Here is a 25,421-nt window from a genome sequence, read left to right on the forward strand (position 1 = left end):
TATCTTCTTCTTTATTAGGCTAGACGAAATTATGTGTGCTGTTTTGGGCGAAAGATTTGTTCCTATTTCCGGCGCGACACGCGCATTTGAAGTGTTAAATGCTTCAGCCAAGCTGAAGTGCGCTTGATTTGCCCGCACGAAACAGGAGCGAATCTTTCGGCCAACACGCTACCATTGAACAAAATTAACCAAATTAGACTCTGGACTAAAGAAGTGTGTGTGGAATAGATGAAGCTTGCGCCGATCGGTCAAACCGCCCTAAAATTTGACGAATTGTTCAGAATTTGAGTTCTGACCTCTGCGATTCTGCCCGATCGAGCGCTTAGCTTTCATCTCATCTACTCTGAGTAGAAACAAAACTAAATTTAGTGTTGGCAAACGCTCAATGAAAACATTGCTAACAATTTTAGTGAGAACGGAAAACTAACACAATTTGATGGAAAAACAAAGTCTGAAAAACATCTAGTACCGTGAGTTGGACGACGATGGCGGGGAACTTCAAGCGAGAGTTGACCCGGGGACATTGCGCGCGCAAGTCTTGCTCTCTTTCGTGTTTTTGTTTGTTCTAAAACATTTCTCCTCCTAGAGTGTAAACTTTCAAGTTTCCTTTATTTCGTTTGCTGTAAAAAAAACCTCATTCCCACCGTATTGTTGCTGGCGTTGCGCGCTTTCTGGCCGCGTAGAAAAAATCTATCTCTCTCTCTCTGTTTATATTTGCAGTGTTCCCAGTACTACTACTCGCTCCGAGTTTCCGCGGCGGTGCAGATGAATGCAGAATGTGTGTGTTTGTGTGTTTTGGTTGTTGTTCCACTAAATAACTAATAAAGTCCTGCAGTTTTTCGCTTCGCGCACGCGCGCCACTTTGGACGAACCTGTTTGCCTTTTCTTAGTGTTGTTATTATTCTGCAAAGGACCTCTTTGTTTTCACCTCAATTTTTCCCACGAAAAAAGTGTGTGTGTGTCTATTTACAAGAACCGTCTCTTTAGGGTTCGCCCTTGCCGACGACGCGCGGCTCTCAGCGATCCTACCTTGTTGCTTCTCCTTAATCAGATAAAAAAGTTTACGTGTGTGGATGTTGTGTTATTCTAGTCCTTGCTCGCGCACACAACGCGATGATTTCCTCTTTTGTTCTGCTTCCCATCCACGCGATCGACGTTCATTCCTAAATCTCCTCGTGCACTCGATCTCCACGCACTGGTTTTCCGCACTCACTCGTCGCGCGCGCACGCGCAGCATGTTCAAGGGTTCTTCCGGTTTGCTCAAATTCATCGATATCTGCCGCTGAGGCTGCTTCTCTCTTTCTCATAGAACGATCTTTAAAAAGTTGGTTTTTACCCTTGTTTCCTTGAACAAAATTTCTCTGTAATAATTTGAAGACTCCATTTCTCTCTCTCTCTCTCTCGCTAGTAATTAAATCCTTGTGTAACTGTGTGTGTGTATTACAGCGCGCGCACGGAACCGCCGTGACCCCACGCAGATCTGCCCCGGTCCGAAAACGACTCTGTGTCTCTCTTGCTGCGTTTGTTCGGCGCGCGCGTCGACGCGCGCTCCTCCTCTGGTCGAGGGTTAAAAAATCTTCGGGGCAGCCGCGGCTGGACGTTTCTTGTTCGTGTTCCTGTTGTTCTTGATGTTGCTGCTGTTGCGGAGGATCCGTGGGGCGGCACTCTCGTTCTGCGCGCGCACTGCTGTTTATTCTAGGGATGTGTGTTGTTGTTGCTGTTGTTGTTTATGTAATTGTATGGAGAAGTTCGGGGCGAGGGGAGTTGGTAGACTTATTTGCTAATGTTTTGCTCCTCCTGTGTGCTGTTCGGGTCATCCGGCCGGGGCACGTACAGGGCCGGATCGATCACCTTGGGGATGGGCTTGATCTCGGTGCCGAGCTCCTTCTCGATGCGGTGAAGATCGAACCGATCTTCGTAGGTGATTAGGTTGATGGCGATACCTGGAAGGGGGGAAGGAGAGACAAATGTTAGGAAGACTAGTAAATAAAATCAGTTTTAAAGCTAAGTATGCAGATCGGAAGGAAAGCGGTCAAGAAATGTTGCGCATTCTTTTCGTGACCCCCCAAGAAAAGTTGACAGTTTGATATGAGCGCGTTTGACGGTGTGCGCGCTTGAGGTTTTTTTTTCGGAGATAAAACTAAAGAGATACCTATTCAAAAAAATTAACAGCAATTAAAGGCCGTTGCAAATATTTTTTGAAGTTTATGTCCGTCGGCTCTGACCAAAGTCGAAAGGGGGGCAAAACAAAATTTAAATTACAAGCCAAGGTATCAACATTTAGACGAAAAAAGTGTTTAAAAATGCATTTTACAGGCGCCCGGTTGCTTTCCAATCATTAGTTTTCAAAATATCGAGGTATCAACGGATTTTTTTTCGCGGAAAAAAAACTTTTCGTCGGACTGTACATTGGTAGGGGAACAGCATATAATTCCAGCGTGCCTCTAATGTTGGCAGGTCAGAACTTCGACATTCAATTAATGCTAATTAAAAGCGTTTTCATCTGAAATCGAGTGATAAATAGCTCAATAAGAAGTGAGCAAGCAAGTTTCTATCAAAAGTTTTGCAAAACTAGTTGTTTGAATAGTGAAAATTAGCAAATTGGATGGAGTTAGGAGCGAGTGCTTAACCTGCCAAACATACGAGAATTTCCCCTATTTCACGAAAAAAAATTCAAAGGTGTTCACTGCCGTTCGACGCATAAGTGTCCCATGTTCAAAAAAGTGCAACTGAGAAAAACGCAATTGAAATTTTTCGTCCGTTTTTTGTGTTTCTACGCATAATTGTCCCGTGAGTCCCCATTCACCCCATAAGTCCCTAATCATCCCAGTTAGCAGTTTATCAATCTTATTTGTAATCCTCTTGCTACACAATAGGTAAACAAGACACAAAACGTCGTAAAACTGATAAATTCGTGAAAGAAAATACTTGGTGGGACAATTATGCGTAGAAGTACAACGATGGGACAAACAGACTTGGTGTTGTTTTCAATGAGTTTCCGAACAAAGTAGGGTAGGGTAGTCATCAATAAGACACTTTTGGTTTTCAACTTTCAACGATTTTTCTATTTTTTTCATTAGCATGTTTTAATGAGCTTTTAGTTGCATTATCTTTCTTTTAATGTGTTCTAACATTGACCAAAATATGAGATCGATCCGACATCTACAGCCAGAGTTATTCAACTGTCTCATTGTAGACGCACTTGGCAGGAACAATGAGACAGTTGGGGAACAATGAGACACTCAACGAAAATCAATACTTTTCTAGTAAAACATCATGTTTTTGTATTGTTCCATTGCAGGTGACTTGCCTTGAACATTTTAGAGCAATTTTGCTAACATGAAACTTTTAATAACAAAAGTTACACCAAAAAGTATTGAAATTTGGTGAAATGAAGTTTAAACTCTATAAATATGCCAATAATCACTTTTAATTCATGTTTTGAAAGATTTCCATCGATTTTGAAAAGTTTATTGAAAAAAAATCAAAGTGTCTCATTGTTACCCATGGGCTGAAATGAATGGGGAACAATGGGACAGCCCTGGATTCTGGGTATATTCTAAATTTTGGCCAAATCTAATGAAAGGACATTGTAGCCCAACTTAATCCCTATGGAACGTCGAAAGAAATTTGAAGAAATATTAGTTTTAGTGTAAATGGCAGCCTACGAGCGAAAAAGTATTTTTTGTCCATAATTTACTTTTACACCCCAGAATCAAACATTTATGAATAACTTTGTAAGGGAGCGTCCATAACCAAAGCCACTATTATGGCAGACGTGTATCCAGTAGACACACCTTTCCCCCAAATATGAGCCTGATTGGTTGAAACTACGACTTGTGAGAGCCATTTTATCATTGTTCCCCGTGTCTCATTGATGACTTCTCTACCCTAATAGATTTTATTTGTTTTTCGGAAAATAAACGTCAAACTTAACAAAAAATTTACAAAAAGTCAGAATCGACCAAAAATTACATGGGACAATTATGCGTAGAAAGGCAGTTCAAACATGATAAAAATGATAATAAAGGCATGAAAATGCATTTTAACTTGTTTTCAGTTAATTAAACTTAAATTTTCATTAAAATTTGGAAGTATTTCGAAAACATATTTTTTTGCCCCTTGATTATTCAGGCCGACAGGCCGGGAAGGAGGACATAAACCTTGAAAAATATTTGCAACTGCCTTTTTATATACGAAATAACTCCATCCAATTTGCTGTTTCTCACTATTTAAACAACAAATTTTGCCCAACTATTGATAGAAAGTTGCTTGCTCACTTCTTATTGAGCTATTTACAACTCAAATCCCCTACAAATATTTTTAAATGTTTTTCTTAAATTTTTAAATTCAAACACTCAAAACCTCTAAAATTTTAAAATCTTCAGTTCTTAAATTAATTCCTAAATTCTTAATTTATGATTCTAGTTTTTTTTTTATTTTTCAAAAAGGCCGTTGCAAATATTTTTCAAAGTCTATGTCGCTCCTCCCCCTTGAAAATTGGTCTGAAAAATCAAGGGAGCAAAAATTTTTTTCCAAAAAACTTCAAACTGTCCATGAAAATAGAAGTCTAATCAACGGAAAACAATCTAAAATGCATTTTCTGCATTGATAATCATATTAAGCATGTTTGGGCTTGTTTAAAAATGTTTTGAATACAGCACCGCAACGCAAAAATATTTGCAACGGCCTAAATGGAATTTTTGAATGTAAGAATTACGGGTTTTTCGTAAATTTGTATTTTAGGATTTCTAAAATTCAGATTTTTAAAACTTTTGGAATTTTAACCAGAAATTTCTGAAATTTTCATGTTTCGAATTTTTATTTTTTTGAGCTTTGAATTTATAAATACTTTAATAATAAAATTATTATTAAATTTTACATATTTTTTATTTCCAAATGTCAGATATTAAAAACTGTTGAAATTTCCTTTATTATTTTTCAAATTTATTTTTAATTTGAAATTTCAGAAATTTTAAACGTTAGTTTTTCCATATTTTTGAATTTTTATTTTCGTATTGATTTATTTTTATTTAAAATTTTCATATTTTTTATTATTGAACTTTTCAGCCAGAAAATTGATATTCGATTATTGTCGAGTTTTTTTTAAGAGCGGCCGTGGCTGACTGGTTAGGGTGTTCACTTTGTAAGCGAATGGTCCTGGGTTCGATTCCCATCTGCTCCCAACGAGAAAGTATAGGAAATATTGAAACTCTGAACATGAACGAAAAATCAAAGTCGCTCGAGTCGGGGTGACAAGGGTTCTGAAGTTCTAAATAACGTTTAAATCCGATTGATGCAAACGTTTTTCAGGGCGGGGCTTGTCGATAAAGCTGAAGTACCTCGCGCTCGGCTAGCCAGCGTAGAAATGGGTCACCGAAGCTCGGCAGAGCTAACACCTTCAAAATGCCTATGGGAGTTATTTCCATGTATAGAATGTAGATCTAAAAATACATGGAAACAACTCAATTTGTAAGAAGCGATCGCGTGGTCCCGTTTGGTTGGTTGCACACACACACACAGTGATTATTTTTTCATTCTAATTTACTATTTCTGAAGCCCGAATTCAGAACCATCATTGACAGTCATTGCCCCAAAAGTGAAAGACACCATCTACCACCTTAAGCTCAACAATCAAAAATAAGAGCGATTTTTTTTTCTCCTGATTCGATTATCCGAAGGGAAATTTTTCCGAGGCCTTCGGACAATCGAGTCTGGACTGTAAAAGAAATCTTTTTTAAAATCGTATTTTTTTTCAAAAATAAAAATAAATTTCAAAGCGCTTTTCGGTTCAGCTTGGCATGTTAAACAAACCCACAGAAAAAAAAATTGCCCGGAAAATGGCCAAGATTTTCGAACATTTTCATCTTTCTTGTCCCTCTTAGGGCCATCCATAAACTACGAAAACACTTGTACGAATCAATACCGATTTCAAAGTTGGTGAACAGGAGACTCCCAGGATTTGATCCCTGATAGTTCTGCTTGTGAGGCAGAACCAGCAACCATTTGGGCCACGGGGCCGGTCAACACAAAAATAATCTCGAAACTGCCATCCACTCAATCGGTTGCAATTTTCGGTGACTTATCTGGATTTGGATTTTGACAAAGAACTTTGTCCTAAGGGCACTGTCTACGGGTGTCAATCCAAAATTTCGCGAAGCGAAAGTGTAACGATTTGTGTAATCGTTTAAACGCTTATATCTTCCACCCAATTCAAGCAATCTGCATGCTTTATCCACCAAACGAAAGGGGAAGTCTTAAATTGCAAGTAGACTACCTCACAAAGTTGATAAAACTTTGTTAAAGTACTCAAAAGTTAAGATGAAAAATAAAAATTCAGACCGGGAAAATCCCGGTCGCTGATTGGTTGAGCGCAACCTTTCCCGAACACATTAATCAGATTCAAGTATCTAGCACTTAGCAAATTTTGCTCTCTGCCACTGCTTCGAAAGCGTCGAGCCGTCACAGCCAAGCGAGGTTATAAAAGAGCGCCGTGCCGCCGGTTGAAGCTCAAACGAGTCCGAAGCTTTGCACGAGGAGGATCGAGAAGCAGCAGCAGCAGCAGCACAGCAGAGCCGCCGAGAGGAAGGAGAGAATTGAAAAATTGGAAAGAGAGGCAGAGCAGGCGCGGGAGGGAAAATTGCCGGCAACTTGGAGTGTCATCATCGCATGGTTTTATCATCGTCATAAGACGTTAAAATGGCCCTTTTCAGGGCCAATTCACACGAAAGAGTATTCTTTAAAAATCTGGTTGGGTACGGTAGTGAGTGTTTGTGTGTGCGGAAGGGAAATCGAGTGGCAAGTTTGGGGCTTGAAAGAGCACCAAATTATCAACGCATACACACAAACGCGGGCTGGGGAGCTTCATTTGTGTGCGCCTGGTTTCTGCCGTGCAACTACCCTTCACGAGTTTGCTCATCCGATCGATCTTGGGGAAAATCGATTTTCGATATTAGTGTGGTTCCGCGAACACAATTTTAGTGTGGTTTACTACACACACACACACGAGCAAATCCACAGTCGATGGCGCTTTCTTGCTACAAATACACTTGCAACGCACTGTTTGGTGCTCTAGGTGGTGTGTAGTATGTGTAAAGAGAATGAATAAAAAGATCGGAACCCAATTTTTTGCGAAGCGAAATCGTTACGTGGTGATTTCCCCTCTTCGCAGACTTCCCCTCCTTTTCCTTCACGCTTATTGGTTGAACAAACCTTTCCCGATCATCCTCTCCGAGAGACGTGAGATTGATGTATCTAAAATCATCTCCACTCAAGCTCAAAATTTTCTGACAGCCGAAGAGTCAACATCGAGTGGCAGTTGCAAAATCAGAAGGGACAGCAGAAATTTCCCCCGGTCAACGACGTGGAGCGGTCACCGAAATGGCTCGGGCCGTCGCAGGAACGGGACGGATTGTCGCTGCAGGCCATCAAGGAAGAACGTTAGGGACCGATGTGGTCAAGCTGCTGATCCCGGAAGGCTCCGGTTAACGGCATCAGGAAGGGGTCTCCGTGTTGATCGAGAACCAGTTCCCTTTGGGTCAAGTTGGTTGTGGTTGCGATAAAGTTGATGGTTTTTGATACTGGACATGAAATTTAACATTTCGGCAGTCGTGACCGCAATCCGGAGTGGCCGGAGGCCCCGCGGATGTTCCGAAGGGGGACATTTGCCGAACCAAAAGAGTTGGGGCAATATGGGTATCAAACTTTATGGTTTTTGATACTGGACATGAAATTTGAAATTTCGGAAGTATTGGCCACAATCTGGAGTGGCCGGAGGCCCCGCGGATGTTCCGATGAGGGGACATTTGCCGAACCATAAGAGTTAGGGCAATATGGGTATCAAACTTTATGGTTTTTGATACTGGACAAAAAATCTGACATTTCAGCAGTAGTGACCACAATCCGGAGGCCCCGGGGATGTTCCGGTGGGGGGACATTTCCCGAACCATAAGAGTTGAGGCAGTATGGGTATCAAACTTCATGGTTTTTGATACTGGACATGAAATTTGAAATTTCGGAAGTATTGGCTACAATCCGGAGTGGCCGGAGGCCCCGCGGATGTTCCGATGAGGGGACATTTGCCGAACCATAAAAGTTAGGGCAATATGGGTATCAAACTTTATGGTTTTTGATACTGCACATGCATCTGACCATTATCTGAAGTAATAAATCGATTACTGCGATTGCCTTTTTATTATGCCGCGGCGAAATTCTGTTTCTGGAAATATAGAATAACTATTTCGAATTCAATTAGAGCCCTTGAAAGGGCAGTTTTAATGTATGCTGTTGAAATTTACTTTGCTGCCGCCAATTGCTTGCAACAGCCTTGCAAAAACATTTCCGCATCTTGATAACTTTCGAGTGGTGAGGGAAAGTCGATTGATTTCACCTTGATTTCTATTGCAGCTCCATTTGCAATTTCCGTCCCCTTAGTTCGATAGGACGTTGATATTAGGTCTATTCCCGTACTGCAGAATTCTGCAATTCTGCACAAAAACGGCAGCAGAGCGTTCCCGTACTTTTCTGCAACAAAAGTAACTTTTCTCTCAGGCAGAACTTCTGCAATGAGAGAGGTAGAAGTTGAAGCAAAACCGTTCCCGTACTTTTCTGCAAGCTCTCTCTTCTCTTTCTTGTTGAAAAGTTACTGCAATTTGGTGTGATCGGTGTGATGGATGTTGAGTACACGCTTACGTAAAATTTGCAATTTGGGTGAAATCAAGCATTTTATTATTATTTGTAATAATAAATAATTTTGGGGTTGTTTTTTTATGTCTGGTTTTATTGAGAACGATTTTTTATGTTAACGATTTCAGGCTTAGTTTATTCATGTAAATGATAAAGCGATTTTTTTAGTGTTAATATTTTTACCTGATAAAACTTAAGCCATAGTGTTACAGCACGGCTAGTATCTCAACAAAAAAATGTACTTTAAAAACAAATAGTTTTTAAAAACTTTTAAAAGACACATTTCTTTTGAGTTTAATAATTTCAAATAAATATTTGTTTAGGAATTATTTTTGATCATAAATTGATTTTGAAGATACTCAATATGTGTTTTAAAATAATAGGTAAATTTAATTGGCAGATCGTAAATTGTACCTTCAACGGCGCAACCAATTTGTATTCTTATATGAACCAAAAAAATGATGTAATTTTGTCAAAATTTAAATTCTGAAATTCTGAAACTCTGAAATTCTTCAATTTTTAAATTCTTAATTTCTTCGCCATCTTGAATCATAAAAATACACATGGAGTCATATTTTCGGTTAGAAACACATATTTAAACGATTTAGAGTTTGGAAATTTTGACTGTTTCTTTTTTATTTATAATTTTGTTTTAAAATTTTTGATTGGAAGAATTTTTTAATTTTACTTATTTTTGAAGTTATAATTTATTTAATTTTCTATCTTATTATTTTTAACTATAGCTTTTGAATTTTTGGTGTTCTGCACCCATAAATATTCAAACTATTGTTTTTTATTTCGATTTTTTTCGACCTGTATTATGTTTATTTTGAATTTTTAAAATTAGGATTATTTTTTGAAATTTTAAACATTTTGAAATATTTAGTTTTTAATTATTCGAATTTTTAAACTATGAATTTGTGATTTATTATTTATTAATTTTTCTGATATAATTATTTGCATTTTTAAAATTCTCAAATATCTGATTTATGTTTTTTTAAAAGTTTCTCAATTTCAAAATATTAGTTTTTTTTTATACTTTTAATTATGGATTTCTTAATTTATAGATTTCTTAATTTATGTGTTTTAAAATTTTTGAGTTTGTGATTCATTTTTTTTTTTAATTTGTTCTCTCGTGAGGCATCCAGTCATAATCTATTTATGTTATCCTGAATAATCTTTCAAACATTCTGCTATTAAAACATGTATTTTTGGTCCCTTCTATATTAAACCTTTGTTTGTCTTTTTTCAAATCAGGTTTATTAAACGTACCTGCCACTCTCATTTGTAAAATGGTTTACCTAATGTAAAAGTTTTGAGTTGTTTCTAATATATAATTTCTACCTAAGCATAATTAATTTCTAGTTACTTAATAAATAATACATCCTTGATTTTATAAAATGTTGTGCTGCATAAAAAAATAATTTCCCTTTTTTAGAGGCAAACTTGCTTCAATTACTTTTTCGGCAACCATTTTTTTTTATATTTTGAAATAATTAAAAAAACTTTAATACCCAATTTGAGTAAATCCACTCAACTGTGTACAATATTGCAGAAAAAGTACTGGAACGCGTTACCCAGGCAAAAGTTTTGCCGCTTCTCTTCTTGCAGAACTTCTGCAAAAGAGAGAGTTGAAGAGAGCGTACTGAAAAGTACGGGAACGTGCTGCAAAAAAGTGACTTATGCTGGCTGCAGAATTCTGCAGATCCTGCAGAAATTCTGCAATTCTGCAAGTACGGGAATAGACCTATTATGTCTTAAAACTATTCACAAAAGAGTTGTCTTATGTAATTATAAGGGAATCATGGGGAAATTTGGACCGGACATTCTTATCGAAAATTTCAACAATCATCTTGCAAAGTTCTTTGTCATACTGGTCATGTGTAACATAACCACCTGCACCTTTTTTTTCTAGGGGTTCGAGGTTATGTTTAGTAGTATTGAAAACTCACCGAGGTGTCCGAAACGGCCGGATCTGCCGATTCTGTGCAGATAGGTCTCCGCCATCTTGGGGAAATCAAAGTTAATCACAACGTTCACAGCCTGCACGTCGATACCGCGCGTGAAGAGATCGGAGCAGACGAGGTTCCGGCACAGCCCGGACCGGAAGTCGTGGAACACGCGGTTCCGGTGCGCCTGCTGCATCTTGGCGTGGATGTAGTAGCAGCAGTAGCCGAGCTCGGTGATCTTTTTCGCCAGCAGTTCGACACGCTGTGTCGAATTGCAGAAGATGATCGACTGGTTGATCTGGAGCTTGGAGAAGAGCGTGTTGAGGCAGTGCACCTTCTGCCGCTCCTGCACGAACGCGTAGTACTGGGTGACACCCTTGAGGGTGAGCTCCTCCATCAGGTTGATCTCGTATGGCTCGCGCAGGTGCTTCTCCATGAAGTTCTTCACGCTCAGTGGGAATGTCGCCGAGAACAGCAAAATCTGGCGCTCTTTTGGCAATTTCATAATGACATGATCCAGCATGCCCTTGAAGTCTTGCGACAGCAGCTTGTCCGCTTCGTCTAATACTAACATACGGCAGTTGGCCATATTCGCCACCTCCTTGTCCATCAGGTCCAGTATACGGCCGGGCGTGGCGATGATCACTTGAACTGTTGGCGAGGGGGGGAGGCGAGGAAACGCATTAGTGTCTCTGTTTTAGATCTAGTAGTGGGGATGAAGTTTTGTGCTTGGAGTGAGTTCAGTTAAATTGGCAATTTGGGTTTTGCATCAATGGTGCCCCCGAAGGGCATCTCAATGGCTGAGAGATTTATCATCATTTTAAGAGTAAAGGGGAAGCTTATCTGTAATGGCGACTGAATCTTACCTTTCTGATATATTCTCATAATATCATCCTTGAGGTTGGTACCACCGGTGGTCACCATCACCCGGATATGCATGTGCTTCGCGAGTTCGATGCAAATCTGTGACGTTTGCAGTGCCAGCTCGCGCGTCGGCACGATGATCAGCGCCTGGATGTAATCCTTGGTCGGATCGATCTGCTCTAGTACAGGGATGCTGTACGCGCCCGTCTTGCCGGTACCGTTCTTGGCCCGCGCCAAAATGTCCTTACCCACTAGTGCGATCGGGATGGCCGCCTCCTGGATCGGCGAGGGCTTCTCCCATCCCTTCTCGAAGATGCCCATCAGCAGCTCGCGCTTCAGGCAAAACTCCTCAAACTCGTTGCCTCGAGTATCCGTTACATCCTGCGAAGAGGGGTAAGAACATCGTTTTACTCTTATTCTCGTAACTACCAGACTTGCGTACTTACACTAGTCTTAATTCTAGTATCTTTGGGCGGTAGTTTGAGTTTGGCTTTCCATCCCATGTCGTCCACTTTCTCGCTGTAACGATAAGAAATGAAAGAAAAACAACACACTGATTAGTGTCTGTCCGTCCGTCCGACCGCTGCTAGAGCTGATAAGAAGCTGCCCTTACCCCTTCTGGCCGAGGTGGTTGTTCGAATTCAGCGTTTCAGTCATCATGGTGATTGTAGTAGAGTGCGTCTTAGAGCTTGGCTTATCCTCTACTGGTAGTTTTGCTTCTACGTTTTTTGTTTTGTTTTACACTTAGGCTACAAATTCACTGAATCTTCTTTTTCTTGATAGTATAAAAACAACTTGGTTGGTTCTTCCTTCGCTCTCTCTCTCTCTCTCTCTCTCTCTCTCGTGTGTTTCAGCTTTGCGGTTTAAAATTACTCCTTATGGTTTAATGTAGCTTACAATTTAATTTGATTTATTCACACTACTTTTAAGAGTTTGTTTTACGCTTCTTCGTAGAGACTTCTGTGTGTGTGTTATCTCGGTAGCATTTGTTTGACGTTCCAATTCCACCGCGCGCTCGCAACTCACTCGCACACAATGACGCGCACACTTTCAACTTGATTTTTACTTGTGGTATTTTACAGCTAATATATAAATAATAAATTAAAAAAGTCTTGCTCTCTTCACCTCCCACCAAATTCTTTTTTTCTTTTCGCCTTTGTGTGTTTCACTGTGTGTCTTTTGCTATCACTTGTAAAAAACTTTTTTTTTTTCTCTTCTCTTTTTTCAACACCATGCACTTTGAGTAATTACGCTTGATAAGTCTTCTTCTTCTTTTTTTTCTGTACAATTGAAACGTGAGTGTGTATGTGTGTTGCGCGCGAGAGAAAAACAGCTGACTCACACACAGCGCGGACCGTCCGTCGAACCGTCGCCAAACTCCTTCTGCGACACAAAACCGTCGAGAAAAAGGGGCTAAAGTCTGTAATTTTTTTTTCTTGTTTTTTACTCGATTCGACAGAACGCTTCTGGGATTTGTTCAGAGGATCACAGTTTGCTGCTGCTGCTGCTTGCACTCATCCGCGGCGGAGAGCTTTGCGAGTTGTAGGAAACTTCTGGTTTTTGGCCGGAAGGCGGCCACACGCACCAAAACTGGCCGGCCGGGGAGGGGGATCCGCGACCTGCGCTGCGCTCGTGATTGCCACCAATTTTGGATCTGAAATTGAGTTGCAACACATAAAATGGTTAGAGTTTTTCTTATCGCGTGTTGCAACGGGGGACGCAATCGGCATGTGGGCAAGTGTACACGACCGTTATCAGTTGGGGTTTGTGAAGTAACCTTCATGCATTTTACGATAGCAGATTTCAGTGGTGAACACAAACATGATATTTTTATACAGGGGAAAATCTTTAGAAACATTTGTGCAAAATAGACTTGGAATCGAGTCGAGAGAATATCACAAATTATGTTTCTTTTTTATCGTACATTCAGAAACAGTTTAATATACTTTCTATAGCAGCGCTGACATGAAGGCACACGGACGCGGTTGCTCAATTCAATCGAGCAAATTAAAAACCGCATTAGATTTGACAGTTGGTTGAGTTTTGCCTTTCAGAACCATGTACCTAGCTCGAAAGGCACGATATCTGGTGAAAATTTAAAGAAATTGTCATCATTTTAGTTTCATTTGACTTAAAATGTCACCCCCTCTAAGGGGTGAGATTGGGTCAATTTTCAAACTATTGGCATTTAAGGTAGTGTTCATCAAAGTCCACCATATTTTGGGAAAATGTTAGTAAGCTATCTATGAACAAATCTACGTATCGTTTTTTGACCCATAGTCATCCCCACTGACGGTATCGAAAGTTCTTCGTCATGATGGTTTTAGTTGTAGCATTTACCCTGCACCTTTTATTCGTTTAGAGCGGGTTTCGTCCCGTTGGTAAGTTTTTTTTATGAATCATATATAGAAGATACAGGGGTTGGACAAAGTGATCGCGTCAGGCAAACATTTGTCAAATTTCAAATATGCCCATAACTTTTTGAAAAATGAGCCAATTTTGAAGCTTTAACTCTAGTTGGGAGTTGGAAAACCACCGATCGCCAAAATATAGACAAATCAAGACCATTGGACAGTCGCTAGAAGCGGAGCCTGAAACGAATCGTAGAGTGGATCGCAGGATCATCGTGGTTATAGCAACGGCGTCCTTAAACGACTCACTTGAAGAACCGGGATCTACGCGTACAGTACGGCGAGAGCTTCATTGAATGAGGATGCATGGGCGTGCAGCGAAGTGCCAAGGCTCACAAGGATTGGAGAATCGCCCAATGGAAAAAAGGTCGTTTATTCGGACGAGGCGACTCTCAAGGAATCGTACGATTTAGACTGCTTTAAGTCAACAGTGAAGCATAGAGGAGCGCTTCCGTTATGATTTGGAATGCAATTTCATGGTACGGTGTTGGTCCGATAATTGCCGTAAAGGGAACCAGGAAGGCGGAGTACTACAGTGGTGTGCTGGAGAACCATGTTTATTTTTAGTGTTTTTAGTGGAGCATTTAGGTTCTTCCGTTGATGAAGATACATTTTCCAGACAGAGATAGAATCTTTCACGGCTAAAATCATCCGATCGTGGTTTAAAGAGCACAACGGAGCCTTCTGGAGTGGCCTGCACAACCACTGGATTCAAAGTTTAAACATAATCGAGACGTTGTGATCCACTTAGTTGCCTCTCCGTTGCTAAAAAGGACCGTAATATCGTATCAGATCATAAGCAAATGAATTCAATTTAAAGAAAAACGAAAATAAGTGTCGGAGCTCACGGTGGCTCTTATGACTTTTTGAAAACTCACCCGAGATTTTTTCAGCAATCGCCGTGTTTGTCCAACTCGGTAAACCTCATTAGATAAATGCAATATGAAATGTGATTGTTTAAGACAAATGTTTGTTTTTACCAACTTTTTGAGGTTCAAGTTATTTCATCAATTTGAAATTTTGTTCCCAACAGCAAAATAAAAACTGCAACAAGTTCATCCTCACGTCAAACTCTCAAAAAAAAATACACTCGGTTATCGCCAAACCACGTAACGCGACCAGCAAAGCCAACCAACCTCCTCCGACACACACAAGTTTGAGGTTATGTTCACAGCGAGCGTCAAAAATGGAGTACGTCTGTGCAACGAGCAATCATCCAAGTAGGCAAGGAGGTAGTAACAGTACAACACACTCCGACGACGACGATCGCGTGGACTACTCTCGGGCGAGGAACAACAAAAAGACGAAGAAGAGCCTCGAAACTCCGTCCTTCGAGGAGCGGGCACGTTGGCCATGACTACGGTATTTGTGTGTGTCGGGGAAGCTAACATTTTATGCAATCGCAGCAGGCGAGAAATTTTAGTAGATTTGGGAAAGATTCCAGGCAGGGGACAATTCTACGAACAAACACACACACACTCACCGAGAAGTGATTTGTTACAAAACGACGTAATAAGGAGTATTGAACTCTCACTTTTAGCTGCTCAATCTTTCGAGTGGCAAAGCGCTTGAAGTGTTAAAAATTTCTAAACTTTGCAACTTCTTTTCCTTTTTTTCCGTCTTCGTCGTCACCGCCGCCTGCTTCGTTTTCTTCGTCGCACCGCGAGCTTCCTCTTTTTCGCTCTCCGCCGCCACAAGACAAAAGAAAAAGTTTAACCTCCTGACGTCACGCCGGAACGGGGCCCCGGTTCCGGAACCCGTAAGCGGCACCACCCCACTGCCAAAGCGTGGCCAAAATGTCCGCCGCCGTGGGCAAAATCCCGATAAGCGAAAAGAAAAAAATGCCCCATCGACAGAAAATCAAATATGGCCTTCCTCGCGCGAGTCACTTTTTCGCTCGCCATTGTGGGCCCCCCGCGGAAAACGTGTTCCCAGGCCTCCCTTCAAACCTCTCTAGCTCCGGAATTACCTGGATAATCGTCCCCGGGGGAAGGTGTCGCTGCGTCACGCGTTTTAATTTGTCCTCTCCTGCAGGCTGCTGCTGCCGATTTTTTCTCCAACTTGCAAAAAAAAAGTCACCTTTTTATTCCTCTTTTTTTCCTGGTCTTCTTTTTCTTCACACGTCTTCTCGTTTCTGCCGAGCGCTCTCGTTATTTGCTTCTGGTACTCGATGCCAACAATCGTATAATGAACGGGTGCCGCTCGCGATGGCGACGGTGAAGCCTCCTCTTTTGCCTGGGCCGAGTCGGCGACGACGATGACGGTCCGGCTTTTGTAACGGGATTCGTTAACATAGCGGATGAGCTGTCAAAATGTGTGCGATGTTTGTTTTTGGTTTTGCGTGTTGCCTCATCGACCATGGCAAATGAGTAGATTCATTTCTTTAATTTAAAAAAATATATTAAAGATCAATGCAATCTTTTTTTTTAAATATTGCGCGTTTTCACGAGAAGGACACGCGGCAAACCAGCCTATAGACCTTTAGATACTCTTTAAACCCCACCAGGAAAATGGTAATTTAATATTATAATAATTTTAATTTTTAGTACGGGTCGAAAGGAACGCGGTCAAGAAATGTTGCGTGTTCTTTTCGTGACCCCCCAAGAAAAGTTGACAGTTCGGAAAGTTCGTTCTTTCGAGGAAAAAATAAAAAAAAATAAAAATATTCAAAAGTTAAAATTAAATAGATTGAAAATGTTTATTCAAAAACTTTTAACAACAATTATAAACAAAATTAAGAAATCAATAATTGAACATTTCTTAAAAAAACAGAAAATTAGAAATTCTTAAATTCTAAAACTAGAAAAACTATCATTAAAAAAAATTAATAATGAAAGAAGGAAATAAAAAATATTTGGAAATTAGGAAATTTTGAAATTAGGATATTAGAAAATTGATTTAGGAAATTAGGATATTAGGAAGTGAGGAAGTTAGGAAGTTAGAAAATTGGGAAATTAGGATATCAGGAAACTAGGAAATTAGAAAGTTAAGAAGTTAGGAAATTAGGAAGTTAGGAAATTGGGACATTGTGAAATTAAGAAAATAGGAAATTAAGAAATCATAAAATTAGGAGTTTAAGAAGTTAGGAAGTTAAGAAATTAGGATATTAGGTAATTTGGAAATATGGAAATTAGGAAACTAGGAAATAAGGAAATAAAGAAATTAGGATATTCGGAAACTAGGAATTTAGGAAGTCTGGAAATTTGGAAATTACTTAATAAGGCTGGTACAAATTGGGTACAAATGTTTAATTTTTTTCTTAAATTCTTAAATTCTTAAATTCTTAATCTAATCTAATCTAATCAGACCCTAGCGCAGCCAATCTTTCGAAGGGATCCTGGAGAGTGCCTTAGGTTAGATGACGCCTAGCATTGAGACATCACAAGCGTTAAAGCGGCCAGGCCTACTGCGTAAAGCCGTATCACAGAGATGACTCGTAATTGGGTTGAGTTTGAGCACTGAGTGTTCGAACAACAACACAATTCTGAATCGACAGGGAAGGAAGAAGCGTGGGGACACACCACCATACGCTCCGAGATTTGGTTGTATTCGTTGGGAGCACCATGCTAAGAAGGTTTGGTACTCCGGGATCCTCTGGGATGGGACATTGTATTTCCACGAATGCCCTGGACACTATTTGCCGTGGTTATAGCGCCACAACTCGCTCTCTGTAACAGTATTCCTAATTCCAGTCCACGCTCACCAAGTCGTCATGGCCTAGTGGTTAGCATTCTTGCTTACCAATCCAAAGGACGAGGGTTCGAACCCCGCCTTGAGCGTGGCCTAGAGCGACTTTGATTTTTCGTTCAATTTCAAATTTATGTGTTCTTAACTTTCTCGTTGGGAGCAGATGGGCATCGAACCCAGAACCATTCGCTTACAAAGCGAACACCGTAACCAGTCAGCCACGGCCGCTCCTCTTAAATTCTTAAATTCTTAAATTCTTAAATTCTTAAATTCTTAAATTCTTAAATTCTTAAATTCTTAATTTCTTAAATTCTTAAATTCTTAAATTCTTAAATTCTTAAATTCTTAAATTCTTAAATTCTTAAATTCTTAAATTCTTAAATTCTTAAATTCTTAAATTCTTAAATTCTTAAATTCTTAAATTCTTAAATTCTTAAATTCTTAAATTCTTAAATTCTTAAATTCTTAAATTCTTAAATTCTTAAATTCTTAAATTCTTAAATTCTTAAATTCTTAAATTCTTAAATTCTTAAATTCTTAAATTCTAAAATTCTAAAATTCTAAAATTCTAAAATTCTTAAATTCTTAAATTCTTAAATTCTTAAATTCTTAAATTCTTAAATTCTTAAATTCTTAAATTCTTAAATTCTTAAATTCTTAAATTCTTAAATTCTTAAATTCTTAAATTCTTAAATTCTTAAATTCTTAAATTCTTAAATTCTTAAATTCTTAAATTCTTAAATTCTTAAATTCTTAAATTCTTAAATTCTTAAATTCTTAAATTCTTAAATTCTTAAATTCTTAAATTCTTAAATTCTTAAATTCTTAAATTCTTAAATTCTTAAATTCTTAAATTCTTAAATTCTTAAATTCTTAAATTCTTAAATTCTTAAATTCTTAAATTCTTAAATTCTTAAATTCTTAAATTCTTAAATTCTTAAATTCTTAGATTCTTAAATTCTTAAATTCTTAAATTCTTAAATTCTTAAATTCTTAAATTCTTAAATTCTTAAATTCTTAAATTCTTAAATTCTTAAATTCTTAAATTCTTAAATTCTTAAATTCTTAAATTCTTAAATTCTTAAATTCTTAAATTCTTAAATTCTTAAATTCTTAAATTCTTAAATTCTTAAATTCTTAAATTCTTAAATTCTTAAATTCTTAAATTCTTAAATTCTTAAATTCTTAAATTCTTAAATTCTTAAATTCTTAAATTCTTAAATTCTTAAATTCTTAAATTCTTAAATTCTTAAATTCTTAAATTCTTAAATTCTTAAATTCTTAAATTCTTAAATTCTTAAATTCTTAAATTCTTAAATTCTTAAATTCTTAAATTCTTAAATTCTTAAATTCTTAAATTCTTAAATTCTTAAATTCTTAAATTCTTAAATTCTTTAATTCTTAAATTCTTAAATTCTTAAATTCTTAAATTCTTAACTTCTTAAATTCTTAAATTCTTAAATTCTTAAATTCTTAAATTCTGAAATTCTTAAATTCTTAAATTCTTAAATTCTTAAATTCTTAAATTCTTAAATTCTTAAATTCTTAAATTCTTAAATTCTTAAATTCTTAAATTCTTAAATTCTTAAATTCTTAAATTCTTAAATTCTTAAATTCTTAAATTCTTAAATTCTTAAATTCTTAAATTCTTAAATTCTTAAATTCTTAAATTCTTAAATTCTTAAATTCTTAAATTCTTAAATTCTTAAATTCTTAAATTCTTAAATTCTTAAATTCTTAAATTCTTAAATTCTTAAATTCTTAAATTCTTAAATTCTTAAATTCTTAAATTCTTAAATTCTTAAATTCTTAAATTCTTAAATTCTTAAATTCTTAAATTCTTAAATTCTTAAATTCTTAAATTCTTAAATTCTTAAATTCTTAAATTCTTAAATTCTTAAATTCTTAAATTCTTAAATTCTTAAATTCTTAAATTCTTTAATTCTTAAATTCTTAAATTCTTAAATTCTTAAATTCTTAAATTCTTAAATTCTTTAATTCTTAAATTCTTAAATTCTTAAATTCTTAAATTCTTAAATTCTTAAATTCTTAAATTCTTAAATTCTTAAATTCTTAAATTCTTAAATTCTTAAATTCTTAAATTCTAAAATTCTAAAATTCTAAAATTCTTAAATTCTTAAATTCTTAAATTCTTAAATTCTTAAATTCTTAAATTCTTAAATTCTTAAATTCTTAAATTCTTAAATTCTTAAATTCTTAAATTCTTAAATTCTTAAATTCTTAAATTCTTAAATTCTTAAATTCTTAAATTCTTAAATTCTTAAATTCTTAAATTCTTAAATTCTTAAATTCTTAAATTCTTAAATTCTTAAATTCTTAAATTCTTAAATCCTTAAATTCTTAAATTCTTAAATTCTTAAATTCTTAAATTGGGTACTAAAGCCCTATGTAAATTTTTATGTACAACGGTAAAAAACACGATTAAAAGCCATTTCTGATCACTTTTTTTCATTTTAATGCAATTTTTTTTTGACAAGACAACATTTTTTTGATGGATCAACTATGGTCCCCTTGGAACGAGCTGTCAAGTAGGAACTTTTCTGTCAAGAAGGACCGCGAGGTTAATTTTTCAAAATTGATTTAAAAATCCATTTTAAACTCTTTGTGGTCGTACAAAGGGTCATTGTACTCAGAAAAATAAGCTTTATCGCTGTAAACAATAATATCAGCAATCTAAGCTTAATTTAAGAACCCAATTCTGAAATTCTTAAATTCTAATTTTTTTTAATTTTCCAAGCTCTTATTTTTTTAATTTTGGAAGAAATAGAGTTTTTGATTGTTATAATTTCGAGGTTTTCGGAAATTTGTATTTACGAATTTCTATATTTTCAAACTTTTTGAATTCAGACTTGTACATTCGTTTCGAATTTTAACATTTTTGAGCTATTGAATTTATAAAAACTTTAATATTATAATTATTATTCAATTCTGCAATTTTTTTATTTTGAATTTCCAAATTTCAGATTTTTGTTGAAATTTTCTCTCGAATTTTCTTTATTATTTAAAAAAAAATGTTATTTGAAATTTCTGAAATGTTTGTTTTTCATATTTTTGTAGGTTAAAGTCACGTTAATAAAATAAACTCCAACAACATATTTTTGAATTTGTTGTTTGGTTTGATTTAAAAATTTCAGATTTTTATTGTATTTTTAGTAAAAACATAGATATTTGTATGATTATTGTCAAGTTTAATTTCACTCCGATTTACTTCATTTTGGACCTGCGAGTGTGGATCAATCGGACAGCGCAGGGGACTCATAATACAGAGGTAGCTGTTTGGTACTAGCAATAAATAGTGACACGATGGCCGACATCTATAAAGACAACTTCTTTTTTTTCACTCCATTTCGACCAAAAAACTAAATCTGCCCTTTTAATTTCAATATTCTGCTTTTTAAGATTCGGCGGGAATTTTAAATATTTTATACACTCAAACCCCGATGGTTTGACACCAACTGTTGTCAAACGAACGGGGTCACTTTTTAGTTTGACACCCCTTTTACACGGAGTTCACACACACTACCAAACGTTTGTTTTAATAGTGTTCGTGAGCGCCGTGTAAAAAGTGACAGTTCGTCACTTTTTAGTTTGACTTTGACCAACCAACGGGGTGCAAACTAAAAAAGTGTCAAACGAAAAAGTGACCAACCACCGGGGGTTGAGTGTACGTTGAACCTCCACAGCTGCGTTCCCAAATTTGGTTGTTGAGGCATACGGTTAAAAAACATCGAATCGAATTGCTTTTGAAATTGAAAAAACGGAAGCATAATTTTCCTTAGAGTACCAAGATGAGGTACTAGATTTGTTTTGACAGATCTGTCTCCCCGTGCGCCACAAGAAAAATCACATAAATTGTTCAGCTGATTCTTAAGTTTAAAATTCACTAAAAATGGCTTTCCTGAACAAATTTGCCCTTTTCGTCGGATTTGTATCGCTTCTGCATGCTGCCTATTCTGCCGCACAACGTAAGTTATGTGATTGAAGTTGATTGATAGCCATAAAACATGCAATGTTTTTACCTTTCAGATCGTGCTTACCTGAGAATTACGGACCAAGAGTTTTCGAATCTCCCCGTGGATGTAAGTGAAAAATTGATACTTCCGGTTGTACTCATTTCACTCACTCACACAATTTTCATTTGCCTTTTAGATAATTTTCCAAGCGATTCTCAGCCTGTTCCTCATCATCTACAACATCCTGCAAGTGGTCGGTGACTTCAAGGAGATCCGGGCGACGGTCGACCTGCAGGCCAAATCCTGGGAAACGCTCGGAAACATTCCGTCGTTCTACACGTTCAACCACCGCGGCAAGGCACTGTCGCCGATCTACGAGCAGCCCAACCCGACGACGATGGACCGCTCCGAGTTGAGTGCTTACGAGTGAATTATCCACGGGGGGCGTGCATTTTGACTATAATTAAAGTTTTACTAATTGTATTTATTGCTGAATAAGTAAATAAATGTGTGAAAATTTGAAAACTATCTTTGGCAACACTCTCTCAATTTAAATCGATCCCCGAGAGGACTCTCTTGAGACATCCGAGAAAATAATTGTTTTCAATCATGTCGTTTCATGTGTTCAACAGAAAAAAACCATGTTTATCTTACAACTCTTAGATTTGAAAAAAAAAAAATGTTAAGATTAATCCAAAAAGTTGTAACAACCTTAAAATTGTTTTAAATGTTTTTCAAACAGACTGAATTTAAAATAAGACAACATTCCAGAAATGTGCGAAGTTTATGTTTTTTTGTGAACCTTTTTAGATTTTGTTGATATAAATCTAATAATTTTTCCACACTGTGATCCCGATTGAATGTAACAAATATTGTGTTGAAAAATCTATCTTATAGAAACAATGTAGATAACACGTAAAGAGTGAGTTTTCTCATTTTTTTTATAAATCATGACGCACGATTTTTTATTCTGGGCCTCAAACTTATTTTGTACTTAAAAACCTTCCACCTTGTGATTTGACCTCATAACGTGTGGGTTGCGAATCAGAGTACCCAACATTTCATGTAGGAAGAATGAAATTTCAAAAAATCAAAAATCAAACCATCCACATTAACGACCCCCGGGTCTTTTGTGGTCTCTATTGCAAGTTTCTGCTCGAACCTAGGAGTCCGAAGGCTTGGGAGAGCACCCAAACCTCTTTTTACTCCAAGGAACCTTCCACCCCAGTGTTTGAACTGACGACCTTTGGATTGCGAGTCCAACCGCCGCCAGCGATTCCACCGGAGTAGGCTTGGTTTGGTGTGTTGTTTGTACTTATGGCATGGAGACAACTTCTACACCTGGAATGACTTAACGGCCTAACAACCAAGGCCGGGACCGACATTTTACTTCCTCATCCGATGGAAGGTTGCAGCAGATGGGAATCGAACCCAGAATCATCCGCTTACAAAGCGGACAGCGTAACCATTCGGCCACGCACTGCAGAATGAAATTTATAGATTTTTATTAAAATTGTTGAAATATTTTTTGAAAAATCCTTGAACAACGATTTATCACTAAAGTTAAAAATCAAATCAAATTATTCGCTCTTCAGCATTGCCTTGGCGTTCTTGATTGCGAGACTCCTACTCGAAACTAAGTGTTCGAAGGCTTGATTGTCGAGGCAATTGCAAACCTCTTTTTACACCTTAGCTTCCATGGTCATCGACCTTAGGTTAGACCGGGGCCAACATTTACTTCCCCGTCCGACGGAAGGCGTGGTCAGACAAATCTCGTCACGAAAAATGCCACCGAGACCGTCTGGGATCCAACCCAAGCCGACTGGGTGAGAGGCAACCACGCTTACCTTTACACCACGGGTCCCCCTTCGATCGATCGATGATTTTTTTAGTTTATAGATAATATAATAATATTTTTCAAATTAAAAAAATACAATTCAGAACGCAAGCTCCTGTGAACTTCATATTTAGCCCGTCATTCATAAGTTTTGAACACCCCTGACTTATAATATTCAATCAAGCAACAAATTACAAAACTAAAAAAAATTTGTAAGATTTTGTTCGCAAAAAAATCTAGGTTTAAAAAAATATAAAAGGCATTTGACAACAAAAAAAAACTTTTCTTTGAATTATAAAAGTCTTTTTGATTGTTTGAAACACTGAGTGAATTTCCTACAATTTTCTATCTTGTGCTCAATCGACAACTGTTTACCACGCTTAAAGAAATAATATTTAATCTCTTCTCGCCCAGAGAAGAATCGACAATAAAAAATGGTAAATTTTTACCATGACCCATGAAGAGTATACAGTCATCCCTCATATTCGGAACAGTTTACAGATCGGCCAACGTTCAAAAAATCATAGAAAATCGATTATTGAACATAATGATTTGTTTCTACCTTCATGTGAAAGCTTGTATTGAGATCTTTCGATTAATGTGTTGACCGACTGTAATTTTTTACGTTTTACATCAAATTTTCAAAGAAAAACATTGACCCATGAAATCCACAAATTCGGAACACATTTTTCTTACGGATGTAAACAAACTTTGGTTCACTCCAGGAGTAAACATTTCATACAAAATAATGACTTCACACACTGAAACCAATGAAATTCAAGCAAAGTAATGTTTTATGAATGGTCTGATAACTTTTTTTGTGAAAATATCAGTTAAATTCAGGTGTTCCACAATTGTGGGAGGTACAATAACATCCCACAATTATGGAACAGGCAATTTGGAGGCAGTGTTTTGCTGCTCCGAATAAATTAGTCTTGAAATGCAGTTTGTTGTTTTAAAAGTACTACTTTTACTAGTGAAATAGCAAGAGAATGTAAAAATAAAGGTCCTAAAAATAGTAGGGTCACCAGAAAAGATGCATTTTGTTTGCTATTGACAAATTATTACAAAAGTGTTCAGAATTTGTGGGTGTTCCGAATATGTGGGATGACTGTAGAGGCAAAGTGGACCGCACAGTGGCCTTTACTGAGCAACCGAATCCAGAAGGGAAACGATCACCAGATGAGTTGCCCCGAGTCGGGATTTGAACCCCGATCTAGGGGAAATATACCCTTTCACAGCCTATTTCTATACGCAGAAAAATAAGGCATATTTGAATCAACAAAACGTTTTGTTTATTTGAAAATCATTATTTTTGTTGAATCAACGCTAAACGTCAAAGCAGCTTTTACTAAACAACAAAAGACTTTTGTGGAATTGAGAAAATCAAGGTTTGTTTCAACGCAAAATCGGCGTTGATTATATTCAACAAAAATTTTGTTGATTCAAACCTCGTACAGGCTGATTCTACAAAACATTTTTCTGCGTGTATTATCGGCATATCAGCACTTTGATCATGAATTACAGCTGCTATAAGTGTTTTTGACTGTTCCAAAGTAATAAATAGCTCAAATAAAAGTGAGCAAGCAACTCTCCATTGTTGATGTATCTTAAAATGTTGATTTAATAGCGGGAAACTGCAAAAGTGATGAGAATTGGTCGAACGACTGATTAAAATGGGTTGAATTCCCTACGAGGCGAAAGCGTTTCCGTGGCTCGGTCGACATTTTTACGTTTTATGAAACTTAAGACTTTAAGAAATTTGATGAAAATTAATTGGCATCCTAAACATGACCATGCAAGAAAAGTTAGGTTAATTTAGATTAGGGTACCCAAACTTTTGGCCCTGTGGGCCAGATATGATTGTTCAGAAGCAGTGGCGTTCCGGAATGAAACAAATAATTTTAAGAATAAATTGTGTATTTGACCATTTTAGGTATCATGAACGGAACTAAGGGTCAGCCATTGTCAATTTTTCATAAACCGATTCGTGTGTTCCCAATTTAAAAAAATA

At 37.0% G+C, this 25,421-nt stretch overlaps 2 protein-coding genes across 2 annotated transcripts; one reads left to right on the plus strand and one right to left on the minus strand.

The window, feature by feature from the left end:
- Positions 1 to 553: 553 nt before the first annotated feature.
- On the minus strand, positions 554 to 16,110 carry LOC120415720 (ATP-dependent RNA helicase me31b). Its single transcript, XM_039577315.2, has 6 exons — positions 15,879 to 16,110; positions 12,112 to 13,152; positions 11,945 to 12,017; positions 11,501 to 11,879; positions 10,638 to 11,285; positions 554 to 1,943 (listed from the first exon to the last, which is right to left on the minus strand). The coding sequence occupies exons 2-6, from the start codon at positions 12,156 to 12,158 to the stop codon at positions 1,774 to 1,776; spliced, it is 1,317 nt and encodes a 438-aa protein (XP_039433249.1). The 5' UTR covers positions 12,159 to 13,152; positions 15,879 to 16,110; the 3' UTR covers positions 554 to 1,773.
- Positions 16,111 to 21,421: 5,311 nt separating this feature from the next.
- On the plus strand, positions 21,422 to 22,095 carry LOC120415708 (ER membrane protein complex subunit 5). Its single transcript, XM_039577302.2, has 3 exons — positions 21,422 to 21,582; positions 21,644 to 21,696; positions 21,767 to 22,095. Exons 1-3 carry the CDS (start codon positions 21,507 to 21,509, stop codon positions 21,998 to 22,000), a joined length of 363 nt encoding a protein of 120 aa, XP_039433236.1. The 5' UTR covers positions 21,422 to 21,506; the 3' UTR covers positions 22,001 to 22,095.
- Positions 22,096 to 25,421: the final 3,326 nt, after the last annotated feature.

Source organism: Culex pipiens, chromosome 2 (assembly GCF_016801865.2).
Source record: "Culex pipiens pallens isolate TS chromosome 2, TS_CPP_V2, whole genome shotgun sequence".
NCBI classification, from domain to species: Eukaryota; Metazoa; Arthropoda; class Insecta; order Diptera; family Culicidae; genus Culex; species Culex pipiens.